This window comes from Antechinus flavipes, chromosome X, assembly GCF_016432865.1.
Source record: "Antechinus flavipes isolate AdamAnt ecotype Samford, QLD, Australia chromosome X, AdamAnt_v2, whole genome shotgun sequence".
In the NCBI taxonomy this organism is placed as follows: Eukaryota; Metazoa; Chordata; class Mammalia; order Dasyuromorphia; family Dasyuridae; genus Antechinus; species Antechinus flavipes.
The window spans coordinates 7,830,602-7,845,072 of NC_067404.1; the positions used below are offsets into that span (position 1 = coordinate 7,830,602).

General features: G+C 42.4%; 1 protein-coding gene across 3 annotated transcripts in view; it reads right to left on the reverse strand.

Annotated features, from left to right (window-relative positions):
• Positions 1-14,471, reverse strand: part of F8 (coagulation factor VIII) — a 154,900-nt gene that overhangs the window by 87,614 nt on the left and 52,815 nt on the right. For all 3 annotated transcript variants that reach the window (XM_051968894.1, XM_051968893.1, XM_051968895.1), the window contains 3 exons: positions 12,389-12,603; positions 7,664-7,814; positions 2,823-3,032 (listed from right to left, as the gene is read on the reverse strand). In XM_051968894.1, the coding sequence (XP_051824854.1) occupies positions 2,823-3,032; positions 7,664-7,814; positions 12,389-12,603 (576 nt within the window). The remainder of the gene's footprint in view (positions 1-2,822; positions 3,033-7,663; positions 7,815-12,388; positions 12,604-14,471) is intronic.

A 14,471-nucleotide genomic window follows, 5' to 3' on the forward strand; every position in this document is an offset into this window, starting at 1 on the left:
GCATTTTAGAGAGACTATTTCACTTGAGCTTTCCCATACCTTGAACATAATTATTCCAGAATGAATTAGTCCTGTTTTACAGATGAAGAAACTGAGACCCAGAAAGGTAACCTGAAGTGCCAAGGTCACACAGCTATAAAGTATCTGAAAAGCAATGGCTCTGCCAGGCCCCGAGTTCAGCATCTACTCTCTCACCCCACTATGTATTCTTACCCTATGACTAACATTGTCTTTCCCCTTTCCCTTCTGCCTTCCCCCCCACACACTTTTTTCCTTTTCTCTTCTTCCTCCCCCTTCCTCCTTTCTTTTGTTAAACTGGCCCTGATGTGGAATTCCAATGTATTTTAAGACTATTTAGGGATTTCAAAGTATCTGCAAAGATTAGGCCACACTCCCAGCACGCCTCAGGGCAGCAGAACCAAATTCAAGTAGAGTTGGGAAATATTTAACAGAACAAAAGATAATGCTTTGAATGTTATTTTATATGACTATGTTATTATCATATTAATGAAATATGTTGCATATAAGATATCATAGTGTTATATAATTATATCATGTATAATTAATATATTATCATATTTTATATATTATATAATATATTTATATTATTACATATGTAATATATGTAACTAGCTAATATTAGATAATAAAATGGAGATCATATATTAATGAACTGTTGTATATAAGGTATAATATATAATATATAATTAACATATTATATTATGGCAATATTATTATTTTGTATGATTATGTGTTATATATGTACTAGCTAATATTAAGTGATAAAACTAAGTTACATTGTAGCCCTGCTACAGGGGTCCTTCACTATGGTTTTGTGGTCCCCATTTCTATTCGAGTTTGATGTTGTTGGATTAGTGGATGGAAGATTAGCTTTGGAACCAGTTCCAGTTGTTATAGGCATCATGACCCTTTCATCACTCTAGACAACTCTCCAGAGCTAGAAGATGTGTCATCCTCCATCGCTAAGGAGAGTTCTCTCTCCTGGGGCATTCCCTATCCCGGTTTCCATCTTTGTTAGCCAGACTAAATACAAGTTTGTTCTTGTTTGCCATTTTTAGATCATATATGCTGATACTTTCCTGTTATCTACCTCAAAAGTGAAGATAAAATCCCTCAAGACAATTGAGTTTTGGGTTTAAGTTATACATAGCCCTAGACAGCCCCTGCTCCTTGAAGGACAGTGGTCTTTCTTGGAATACATTGCCCTGGGGCTCAGTAAAGACTGTATAAGGACTATATTCTTCACCACCCTCAACTTCAACCTACTCAAGGTCTTAGTTCAGAACCCAAAGAGAAGTGGCACCTGATGTTCCCACAGCCCTTTGTCCTCCTTTTTCCCCTTTGATCTTTACACCAACCCTGTGAAGTATTTGACTCAGTGATGGATGGGCACATTTCCCAAAGGAGTGGGAGGGAGGGACTCACACTGGACGACGGTCTTTTACCACCTTGTCACCCCAGAGATTAGAGACGAGAAATAAAGATCCCAAATGCTAACCTGACTAGGTTTTCACTGGGACTTGGAGTGGGTTTATATGGAACTCCAGATATCTGGAGGGACTGGGGAGCACAGAGTGCATGACTGGTGCCACAGGTTCTTTGAGAAGAAATAGATGTGGTTCCTATCAAGAGACAAGTGGAAAAAAGAAGCAGTAGCCACATAGAGGAAGCCGACTCCTCAAACTATCCCTGATTTCCAGCTTGCCTTCCTGGAGATCGCTAGAATGAACTACCTTTATTGAGCTCAAGGCCTCTCTTGGTCTAAGCTGATATAAAATAAGAGCTGAAGCTTTGGTGGCAGCAGAGGGGCACCAACCCCCTGGAGGCTAGCTGGGAGAATACAGGGAACTAAAATGACTGGCTGATCGGGGATTAGGGTAATGGGCCTCATCTAAGAAGCTGTCCCTCCTGTTCTAGAAAAGGGAGCTAGGAATACAGTTGGTTCCTTTTGGTTTCTCAAAACCATCTCTATTTGTCTTTTCCTTCGTATTTCTTCCAAGGACAGCAAGTAGGGTGAGGAAGGGATTTTGGTAACTGGGCCACAGATGGCAACTCTCCAGTCTGGCTTGGAGCTCAACTCAGCAGAACACACCAGCACTCGGCCCTTCATTTAGAGAAACTTGAAGAACCCAGGCTTAGCTTCCCACAAGAATGAGGTGTCTATGGGGAACTGTTAGCTATCTCAGTTGGTCTTAAAGTAATAAAATTAAGTGATAGCTCCACTCCATTGGCTCACTGGCATTGTTAAAAAAAATTTGAAATGGCCAGGTTAGGATTTGGTGTGAGTGTTGACAAGCCCCAAGGCATGAGACCTGGACTCACCAGGGGCCTGCCATTTGTCTTCCTCAATAAAAAATGGTCCTATCTGGACAGTGTCACTGTCATTTCTCCCACACACATACACACACATCCCTCCATCACTCCCATTCCTGCCCTCTGAAGTCAAGAAGAACAAGCTCAGTGCCTTGGGTCTCTATGTACAAACTAAGGTTACAAATTGTACTTTAGTTTCTACATACTTCACCTTTCTGAGATTCAGTTTCTCCATCTTTTTACAGATGAGCAAAAGAGAGCTTTGGACTAATTTATCAGTCAAGGGTTTCCACTTCTGACAATCTGAGATTATGAGAGAAGGCTCTGCCCCTCAGAGGTAGAAACCCAATGTTTGATTAGGGCACGGTCACTGGGCGCTACTTCTTACTTCTCCAAATACATTGATTTGATTGAAAATATTTGCTATAATGTAGACACAGCCAGGGATAGAGCGGTGTGACCAGTGATCACTATTCTGAGTAACTGACCGGGATTATCCATGATCATGTAAACGGTGTCCCCAGAAAATGGGAAAAGGGTGAGCGTGTCCTCAAAGACCATCTTGTGCTTGAAAGTGTAACCGGAGAAGAAAACAGACAGGAAATCGGTCTGGGCTCCCACGCTGAGTATATGCCAGTAGGCCACCTCGTGCAAACAGGCAGACAGGTGTAAGCTGTTGAATATGTAGCCATTGATACCTGAAAAAGCAAGGAGACCAGAAGGTTTTCTCAGGGCCACAGCTGGTGAGAAAACTAAATATATGCCAATCAATCAACAAACATTAATTGTTTAATGTGAGTTGAGGTTCTTAGATCACACTTAGACAGATATCATTCTGTCGTTACAAAAAGACATGAATCAGCCTGATTCTCACATACAAAATGCAGAGTCGAGTAGGTTCGAGGATCAAAAAGGAAGAGGAGACTCTAGAGCTTGACAATAGAAATCAGTCACGAGAAAGCCCTGGCGCCAAGGAAGACATTTCTTGGACTGATTCCTAGGAGGAATTGGGACCCACCCCCCACCTCCCAGCAAGTATCCAGAGATTAACAAGAACATCAATGGCCAACATTTTAGTAGTACTTGAAGGTTTCTACAAAGCTTTATGAACACCAATAACCTATTAATAAATAAGCATTTAATAAGCACCTAGTACGTGACCGGCACTGTGCTGGGTAGACAGTTCAGAAACAAAAAAGATGGAGTCCCTGCTCTTTAGGAACTGACATTCTGTTGAAGGAGACAACATGGACCTCTAGAAGGGTTTACGGGACATCTACAAAATAAAAAATACGAGGCATCGTTATGGGTAGCCCTAACTTCTTGGGATAGGGAAGCTTGGAAGGAAACTCAAATGTTTAAGTAGCCAAAGTGAAAAAAGAATACATTTTAAGGATGCAAAGGTATGGAAATGGGAAATGGAAAAACAAGAAGCTGATCATAGAGCACTTAAAGGGGACTGATATAGGATAGATTATAAAGGACTTTAAATACCCATCAGAAGAATTCTTATTTAATCTGGAACTTGAAGTTCCAAAGGGCCCAGGACAGCCGTAGGATAAAGTCTTATCTGACCACGATCTTTTGGCTTTACACATCTCCCTCTGCCTTCCCTTACCAAATTCTACTCTTTGTGTAGACTGAACTTCAATTCCTCATTCTTTCCCAAGGATCTCCTCTGTACTAGCTATTCCCTCTTTCCTCTTTAAACCCAATTCTAACTGTTGGTGAACTAATTCAACTTTAGATGATTGTGGTAACCTGAGTCCCTTATCCCTTATCATTTTACCAATTTCATCCTGCCAAGTTTTCTTGAATCACTCTCACCTTCTTCCACCTTCACCCCTACTTACACGTGGCTGAACAAAGGTGGAGAAAAACACGAAACTGACTGGGTGCATTATAATGATGGTCTATAACCTCAACTGGGCCTTCACTGCTGCTCAGCAACTGCTGCTCATGCTCATTATCCCACTTTCCACAACAGCTTTTCTAAACCTTTTCATCCTTTCTCAAATGTCCTGTGACGACTCCTCCCCACTTCTCAGCTGAGAACCCTGCCTCAAATTTTACCAAGGTCAGGTTCTCTTCTTTCCTCTTCCTCATATGACTTGGATCCCTTCTTCCATTATGTTTTTCTTCACATCTATCTTAGACAAAGGGGTGGCCTTTCTCCTTGCAAAGGAAACTCCTATACATGCATCAACTATTGCATTCTATTCCATCTCCTCTAATAGACTGGTTCCCTCTGTCTTCCTGCCTTTACCACTTATCTTCAATCTCTCCTTGTCTACTAGCTCCTTCTCTCCTGACTACAAACGTGTCTATGTCTACTTGAAAAAATCTTCACTTTACCCTTGCAGCCCCAATAACTACCATCCCAGATCGCTTCTGTCCCTTGTGGCAAAAGTCCTCAAAAAGGCCATCTACCCTGTGTACCTCCGCTTCTTCTCCTGTCACTCTCTTCTTAACCCCTTTCAATCTAGAGTCTGGCCTCATCATTCAACTCAAAGTTATCAGTCATCTCTTAAATGCCAAATCTGACATTTTTTCCTCCGTTCCCATTTTTGTTGATCTCCGCGCAGCCTTTGATACTGTGGATCACCTTGTTCTCCTTGATATTCTCCTCTCTCTACGTTTTCAGAACACCTCTTTCTCCTGGTTCTCTGACGATCTTCTCGGTCTCCTTCACTGAATCTTCTTTCAGATCACATCTGCTAACTATAGGTGTCCCCAAGGTTCTCTCCTGGACTTTTTCTTGTCTCCCTTTACTACTTAGTGATCTCAACAGCTCCTGTGGATTTAATTATCATCTCTTTATTAGTAATTCTCTTCTTTTTCTTCTTCTCCTCCTCCTCCAGAGGCAATCAGGTTAAGTAACTTGCCCCGGGGTGACACAACTAGTAAGTGTCTGAGGCTGGATTTGAACTCAGGTCCTCTTGACATCAGGACTGTGCCATCTAGCTGCCTCCTTTATTGCTAATTCTCAAATCTATTTTTCTTTCCTTAACCTCTTTGCTGACCTCCAATATTGCATCTTTAATAATCTTTCAAACATCTTGAACTGGATGTCCAGTAGACATGAAGATGTCTTATCTTTTTTCCCCAAATTTTATTTTATTTTCTGAAAATATTAATCAAACTACCCTCTTACAAGTTCATTTCTTGTACTACTTTAAATCATTAATGTTTTATAATTATACCCTAGAAGTCCAAACATCAAAACCAATAAATATCAGAGGTCTAACCTTAAATTTAGGGTGTCTAAAACTAAACTGATCATTTTTCCCCTTATCTCTCTATGCTCCCTGCTCTCCTCTACCACTGCCACCATCCTGTTGTTGGCCTTCATCACCTCATGATTAGACGATAACAATAGTCTGCTGATGGGCCTGCTTGCTCTAGGTCTTTCCCCATGCCGATCTATTCTTCGTTTAGCTGCCGAGATGATTTTTCTAAAGGAGAGAGTTGACCATGTCATCCTCACTCCTCAGTCAACTCTAGAGGCTCCTTATCATCTCTATGGTCAAATATAAAATGTTCCGTGTGCTATTCGATACCATTCACAACCTGGCTACATCCTAACTTTCCAAATTTTCTTACACTTTATTACTCAACATATACTTACTTATTCCTCCAGCAAAATGCACCTCTTGGCTCCGTACGTTTTCACTGTGTCCCATACCTGGAATGTTCTCCTTCCTCATAATGGCTTTCCTAGCTTCCTTTAAATTGCAACTAAAATCTCATCTTCTACAGGAAGCCTTTCCCAAGCCCTCTTAATTCTAGTTCCCCCATCTTTTACTTATTTCCCATTTATACTATGTATAGTTTATGGATAATCATTTGCTTATTGTCTCCGTCATTAGATTGTGAACTCCTTGAGGGCAGGGATGACTGTTTGCCCCTTTTTTATCCCCAGTGCTTAACAAAGTGCCTGGCACATGGTAGGTACTTAATGTTTATTGACTGACCAATTGACTTTACCCATGGTTAAAGAGTGGATCAGGGATGAAGATTCAACAAAGCAGATTGCTAAGGAATAGTAAAATGAATATGAGGAGAACCCAAAGAGAACAGTGTCATGAAAACCTAGCATGAAAAGAAGATTCAGGAGGATGAAGTGATCCATGGTGCCAAATGTTGCAGGGAGGCTAAGAAGGATGAGGATTGCAAAAAACCATTAGGTGCAGCAACTGACAAATCGTGAGTAACCTTGACCAGAGCACTTTCATTTGAGTGAGGAGGTTGGAAACCAGAGTGCAAGAGGCTGAGAGATATTAAGAGAGAGAGTGTATGTAGATTTCTAATATACACAGCTTTTTTTTTTTGTTGGAATCCTTACAAAGTGCTAATTTAGCATGGTACTTAGCAAATCCTCTAGCTCATTAATGTATTTAAATACTCATTGGAGTTCACCCATTTGGGAGATTTCAGGGTTTAGCATGAGATATCTCAATTCACACCTCCCTTAATCCCTGCCTCCAGAAGGAGGAGTCAACCTTTGGGAGATCATATATAAAGAGGCTCTTAACTTCAGGTCAGAGTTACTTCGGAACATTCCCGGGGGTGGGAGAGGAGCACTCTGGGACAGACATAGAGCACTCTGGGAGGAAGCCCACAAGCCCTCTCTCGGAGGCAAGAGAGATTCATTCCATTTTCCACCTTTGTGCTGGTTGGAGGCTGAAGGACAAACCTTTGGATTTGGAGACATTTGGAGGGAGCTCTTGGAACCAAGGAAAGATAAGAAATAAATGTTTGGATTTGAATCAGCTGGCTACATTTGGGTGATTATTACTTTTAACTGAAAACAAACTTCCCCAAGAAACCTGCTCCCAGAGAGAACCATTATTATTATATATATAATAGATTATATTATTGAATATAAAATATTAAAATATTTTAAAGAAGAAGAACACCACATTTTTTTTTAAAAAAAAAGAATTTTGGCTGTGAAAGGGAAAAGAGATGTAATTTGGGGGGATGGTAGGGCCAATTGAGAGCTTTTTAAGGTTGAGAAGAGACTGGTATGATCGTAGGGAAGGAGTCAGTGGGTAGGGAAAAAAAGGGCCGTGGAGGCAATCTTTCAGAGGAGATTGATTAGGAGGCAGAATCAAGAGCTTGGCCATGATCAGGAGCAAGGCCACTCTTTCCTTTGATCCTGAAGGAAAGAAGGAGAGAATAAGCGGGGAGGAGGAGGGCCTTTGGGGCTGCTTCTCCAGCCTAGGGATTTCTCCAAAGTCACATCTTTTGCGTAGAGATGATATTCCCTTCCCTTCCCTGCCACTTCCTAAAGCTCCTGAGGGATGCTCATTTTGGTGGTACTTACTGTGCATGACATTGGAGGCATAGAACTCGGGATCCTGGGGTTGCACTCCCGCCGTATCTGAGCTGAAACGCTGCATGTTCTCTGCCAAGTACCAGCTGAGGTTCTCATCAAAGATGGAGAAGAGGAGCACATTCCTCTTGTCTGACATCATCTAAAGAAGCCAAAAGAGCATTTCTTATTTCACCAAGCTACCATTTCCCTGATGGGGGCAGTTTTCTCACTGATGCACATCACTACTCCCCTGCGACTTATCACTTGGTCTTTGGGATTTGTCGTGACCAAAAGTCTCACCACTCTTAGTCCAAGCTGACAATAAGCCTTTCCAAACTCAAGCTCATCCTCACAGAGTAGACATATAATTGGCCTATCCATAGGCCCAAATGTACTTCTCCTAATCACAGACTCTCAGGGTTGGGAAGGTTTTCAGAAACCCTCTAGTCTGACCTGTAATCAAAAAAGAAGTCCCCTCACTCACCTAGTGGTCTTCCAGCCTCTTTTTTTCTGAGACAATTGGGATTAAGTGACTTGTTCAGGATCACACACAGCTAGTAAGTATTAAGTGCTTGAAACTGGATTTAAAATCCTCTCTTCCTGACTCCAGGGCTGGTGCTGTATCCACTGTATCTACTGTGCCTTCTAGCTGCCCCTCTTCCAGCCTCTTCTTGAAGAACTCTTTTTTGTGGTGAAGCACTTGAGGTCAAGTGACTTGCCCAGGGTCGCACAGCTAGTAAATGGTAAGGTAGGATTTGAACTCAGGTCCTCCTGAGCCTCCAGGGCCAGTGCCCTATCCACTGTGCCATCTAGCGGCCCCTTGAAGAGCTCTTGAGCAGTAGCTTCTTTCATTTTTGGACAGCTCTAACGGTCCCTTTCCCTTACATTTAGCCTTTATTGATTTGATTCCATTTTCTACTTCCTGTCCCCGGTTCTGCCTTCTGAGTCCAAGCAGAACAAGTGTCATCCTTCTTCCACACGCTCACCCTTGAAGGACTTGACTAGAGCTCTGTTGTCTTCCCAGATCTTCTCTCTGTCAGGTTTAAGACCTCTAGCCAATCTTCTTGAACTCTAATTTTGGGGCTTTTCACCGGCCCGAGCGATTTCCTCTGCACAGTCTCCAGCTTATCATCGTTGTTCCTAAAACGTAGTACTTAGAACCCAACCCCGACGCTCCAAAAGCAGCCTGAACAGAAGAGCAGGCAAGTGTGGTCTGTGACCACTCATTTTTGTTACTAGGTACAGTCACCATCATCCTAGCTTTTTTGGCGGCCGTATCGCCCTGCTGACTCCTGTTGAGCTTGAAGTTCACTGAAACCCCCAGATCTTTTTCAGACCATCTGCCACCTGGCTATGCCTCCCCCGTCTTGTACTTGTGAAGTTGATTCTTTGAACCAACACATGAGGCTTTACATTGATCATTATTGAATTCCGTCCTGATTGTTTCATCCCAACATTCCATTCCCTATCATTCAATGTGTTATAGCAATCTCCAAATTGGATGAATAAAAAAGGATTTATTAAGTACCTACTGTTTACCAAGCATTGGAGAATTAGCTACAAAAGACAAAGCCAGTCTCTGAACTCAAGAAGCCTACATCTTAATGGGAGAGATAATGTACACAGAGGACCACTGGGTGGCCAGAGAGAGGCACAAAGGTCCTTCACGTTTGATGGCTAATGAGTAGGCCGCTAGTGCAGTAGATTGACAAAATCCTATCACGGAATAATTGCGGAGTTGATTTGCTCATTGTTCTGGGTTTCATCCTTCCTGGAAGAAAGGAAAGGATCCCCATACAAGAGGAGCAAGCGGTAACCTAGACCTTCTTGACTACACAACCACCATACTGGTGCAGGTCCCCAGCTCCTTTCTCCTGGACCATTGTAGCTTCCCGATTGGATTTCCTGAGACATCCCTAGGTTTTCAGTCTCCTCATAATTTACTCTGTTCTGCGTACTCTGCTGTTCAGCTCCACTGGCCCCCCCTTGCTGTTCCATACACACAATATTCTATCTCCCATCTCAGCGTATTTGTACTAAATGTCTCCTGTGACTACAATGCTCTTCCTCCTGATTTCCCCAGATCCCTTCAATTCTCAGCTGAAATCCAATCCACAGGAGGCAAATGATTGTAAGAACTAATGGAGGGTTCAATTGTAACACAACACGGTGTTGGGGTGTAGTCTTTTAAAACTCTTTAACTCCTGACAAGAACAGGCGCACATATGGAAACCAGAGCGAAACAGATTGTTTTTAAGGTTGAGAAGAGACTGGTATGATCGTAGGGAAGGAGTCAGTGGGTATGGGGGAAAAAAGGGCCATGAAGGCAATCTTTCAGAGGAGATTAGGAGGCGGAATCAAGAGCTTGGCCATGATCAGGAGCAAGGCCACTCTTTCCTTTGATCCTGAAGGAAAGAAAGAGAGAATGAGAGGAGAGGAGGAGGGCCTTTGGGGCTGCTTCTTGAGCCTAGGGTCCAAAGTCACATCTTTTGCATAGAGACCTAAGTCTCAAAGAACAAACATGACAGAAAGGTGACAGTCCGGAAAATAAATTCTGAGAAATAGTTGTCTTCAATGTGAGCTGTTTTTGTTGTTGTTCAGTAGCTTTAAGTTGTGTGCGGCTCTTCATGATCCCTTTGGGTTTTTCTTGGCAGAGATGCTGGAGTGGTTTGCCATTTCCTTCTCCAGCTTATTGTACAGATGAGGAAACTGAGGCGAACAGGGGTTAAAGTGTCCAGGCTCACACAGCTAGTGAGCATCTGAGGCCATATTTAAACTCAGTCTTCCTGACTCCAAGCCCAGCACTCTAGCCACTGCAGCACCCCCTAGCTGCCCATTATTTTTAGATACCTCTGAAAGTCAATCTGTTACCTTTACAAAAAAGAGTGCTGTTCCAATCTCTCATAATCTCCAGCAGACTGCCTATACACATATTCTCTAGAACTCAGGGGTCCTCAAACTATGGCCCGCGGGCCAGATGCAGTAGCTGAGGACGTTCATCCCCCTCCCCCAGGGCTAGGAAGTTTCTTTATTGAAAGGCCCACAAAACAAAGTTTTTGTTTTGACTCTAGTCCGGCCCTCCAACAGTCTCAGGGACAGTGAACTGGCCCCCTATTGAAAAAGTTTGAGGACCCCTGCTCTAAATGTTGCCCATTTTCCTCTTTTCAATGAGTTATTTCAAGGATTGATCTAATGATCTAATGTCCTGTGAGTATTTGTGGCTATGTTGTGGCAAGTTAGAGACGAAGTCTCCCTTCTAATTCTCCACTCATAGATCAGTGCCTTGGAAGTAAAGGTGTGTGAGAAAATTGGAGATTCGGTACTGGAAAAATGGAAAATGGTTCCAAAGAGATCGGGACCTCAGTGCATCAACTCAAGCCTCAGCCCATTACAGGTCTTCACTAGATAAAATGGTAGAAAAATATGGAAATATTGGGAATATTGTGAACAGATGTCTAGCTCTCTAAAAGGATTAATATCTCTTTGTCATGTCTAGTATGGTTAGACTTAGGAAAAGCCAAATTTGCAGTGGCCAGAAGAGGATTCATTTGAAGAAAATAAGTTGCTCCATCTAAAGAGATGATTGTTATCTTTTGGATGAGTCTTATGCCTTCAACAAACATAAGAATGATTTAGATAGTCAGAAAGGAAAAAAAAATTTTACATGGAAGAAGAGGTGAGACTTAGAAGCTCCCTCATTCTTTTGGTCCATTCAAATAGGACTTTTCTTTGAAAATTGTGGTTCGGGCTTTTGCATTGGCTTTCACCCGATTCACCTGGTAATCTGTTAAGAAAAAACTGGCCACGTAAATAATGGGCCGCCATATTCTGTGTCCCAGAGATGTTGTTTTCAGAACTCTGAGAGAAGAGTCGCCTGATGTTTTCATAGGTAGCCTAGATGGAGCATTCGGCCCGGAGTCATAAAGGCCCCTACTTCAAATCTGGTCTCACAGACATACTAGATGTGTGAGCCTGAGCAAGTCACTTAACCTCTGTTTGCCTCAGTGTCCTCATCTATAAAATGAAGATAATAATAGCCCTTACCTCTCAGGGCTTTCATAAGAATCAAGTGAGATGATATGTGTAAAGCACCCAGCATACAGTAAGTACTATATGAATGTCAGTTATTTGGTTCCAATGGACCTTCAGCTTTAGGAGAAGGATGGGGGAAACTGACAGTTTCACCACATTCTGGAAAACTGTCCCGAGTTAAAAGAAATTGATCCGATTAGGAATCCGTTCCAGTCATGGTATTGACTTGATGAGAGGAACTAAACCAGTTATGATTTTTTATTATAAGGATAGACTCGGTTGTATGTTAAGCAATATCCTTTGTCTAAAGCTCAGCTCGGAGGACTAGGCGCCCACCTCGACAGGGAATGACGCCACCAATGACATCACTAGATGACATCCGTCTCTCTAGAGTTGGAAGTGTGGGTTGTCCTGGACACGTATGCTTTATTACTCACGTTCTCTGCATTTGCCCCCTGCCTGTCGGTATGGTGACCGATGGAATCGTATCTTCCTCTACATGGGCAAAATCTTTCTTGTCCTTTATTTAGCCATTTTCTTTAAATCTCTTTTCTTTGAACTACTATATTCCCCGGTTGACCAGTAAAAGAAACCCACTGAAGGGGCTTCTGAGTGATGCTATTTCCTTGACTCCTAACCCTCCCCCCACATTGTACCTCCTATTGGAGCAGTCTTTCCGTGTGAGGAAATAGAAGGACGCACCTGATTTCCTCTCTGATCCACAGTTTCTTTATGGCATATAAGGAGGGGCCCAATAAGGCCCGAAGCCAGGTCTCGTTCCGCATTGATAAAGCTGGAGTAATACCTAGTCAGGCATCTGGGATCTGCTTGAGTTGGTCCATCCTCCACAATTACTTCCCATTTATATTTGAACGTCTGGCCTGGCATAATTGGCATATCCTTGACATCTTTCACACCTACCCATGGCCAAGGCAAGAACAGAAACAGCTTTAGGAGATTTAAACAACTACACAAGGAAACTGCAGTTTAGGATCTAGAACAAAAGGTGCTCAATGAACATAAAAATTCCTTTCCTCCCTCCCTTTGTCTGTCTGCCTTTGTGTATGTGTGTCTCAGTGTCTCTCTGTGCATCTCTCTCTCTCTCTCTCTCTGTCTCTCTCTCTCTCTCTCTCTCTCTCTCTCTCTCTCTCTCACACACACACACACACACACACACACACACACACACACACACATTCACAGAGTACTCTAATTAGAAAAATGAGTGGGAAAGTGACACCAAAATATAGTAGCAGGAAACAGTACAGCTGAGCTCCCCTGCCCACAAAGAATTACTCCAAAAAGAATTAGAGGATGCACCAGATCAAATGTGATGGAAAAAGTCAAGGAAGAGTCACAGAGACTCATTGTTTTAGTACAGGTGGTAAATGGAGTCAGAACTATCTGAGGGCACTGGAGCTAGGGTCTGGCCAGGAATGAGCTGTGGGCAAAGCCTGGGAACCAAGGCAAGATCTGCCCAAACTCCTATTGTAACAGGGTGTGGGGCAGGTGCCATCTGGCAGTTTTGTTGTCCACTACCCAGTTCCACATCAGATCCAGGACACACTGGGAAGGGGGACTGCACCCAGAAATAGTTTTTTTCAGTAAGGAGAAGGAACAGGACTTAGTAAAAAGCAAGCTCGGAAGGAAGCAGCAGCAATATAGCTCAGATTGTAAGCACAGAGTAGGATCTCAGCGCTAGCCTCCAATGCAGTTTGAAGCCTGAAGTGGAATAATAAGGGAAGTATTCCAGATCAAAGGGGAGCCAATAATTCTATTACTCTGAACCATCAGAGCTTCCCAGCTGGCTGATAGTGGATGAATCCAGCAGCATCTACTGTTGTTCAGACCAAAGTCAGATCAGGAACTGGCAGAGCTCAGACCAGGCATGCAGTAATCAGACTTTGCCCTCAATCAGACCCCTGTGGAAGTACCAAAAGTTTGCAGATCCCTAATCTGGGCTGTTTCGAAAATCCTGGAATAATACAATATAATATTCCAAGAAAGCAGATCTTTCCTCCAAAAGTGTGCAGAACCTGGATCTATTCTGGAAAAATGACCCAATTTAAAAAAAAATCTCCATAAAAATATTTTGTGGTGACGGGTACCCTCAAAATATAAACCCAGAAGAAGAAAATGACTCCTAAAAAGCTACAACCAAAGCCTCAAAGAAAAACACCATTTGAGCACAAATTCAACTAGAATTACTAGAAGAGATGAAGTGATTTTTTTAAAGTTTTAAAATATTTTTATTAATGAAGTGATGGAGGGAAAAATGGAAAAGAAATGAGAGCTATGGAAGAAAGATTGAAAAGGGAATTAATAGTGTGGCACAAGAGGTATAAAATCTTGCACAAGAATCAAATTCCTTAAACATTAAAATGGACCAAATAGAAGCCACTAACTCCATGACACAACAAGAAATATTAAGACAAAAAGCTGAGAAAAGTTGAATAAAATGTAAGATAGATTATATCCCCAAACAAAATGATCTGAAAAATAGATTAAGGAGATGGCAAAGTGAGATGAAGCATTAGAAACTAGCTGTTCCCACACTTCCTCAACAAAGATCTAGCCAATGTGCCAGACTGAATTTTGATCAGCAAGGCCAAAAAGAAGTCAGAGTGAATCATTTATTTAGCTCAGGACCACTTGGGAAAAGGGCAGAGAGGTCTGCATACACTGAGATTGGGATCTAACCCCGAACACACTGCGGCAATAGCAATGGTGGTAGAAATGATGGAAACAAGAGAGAGCTAAAAAAAAAAAACGATTTTGAAAAACA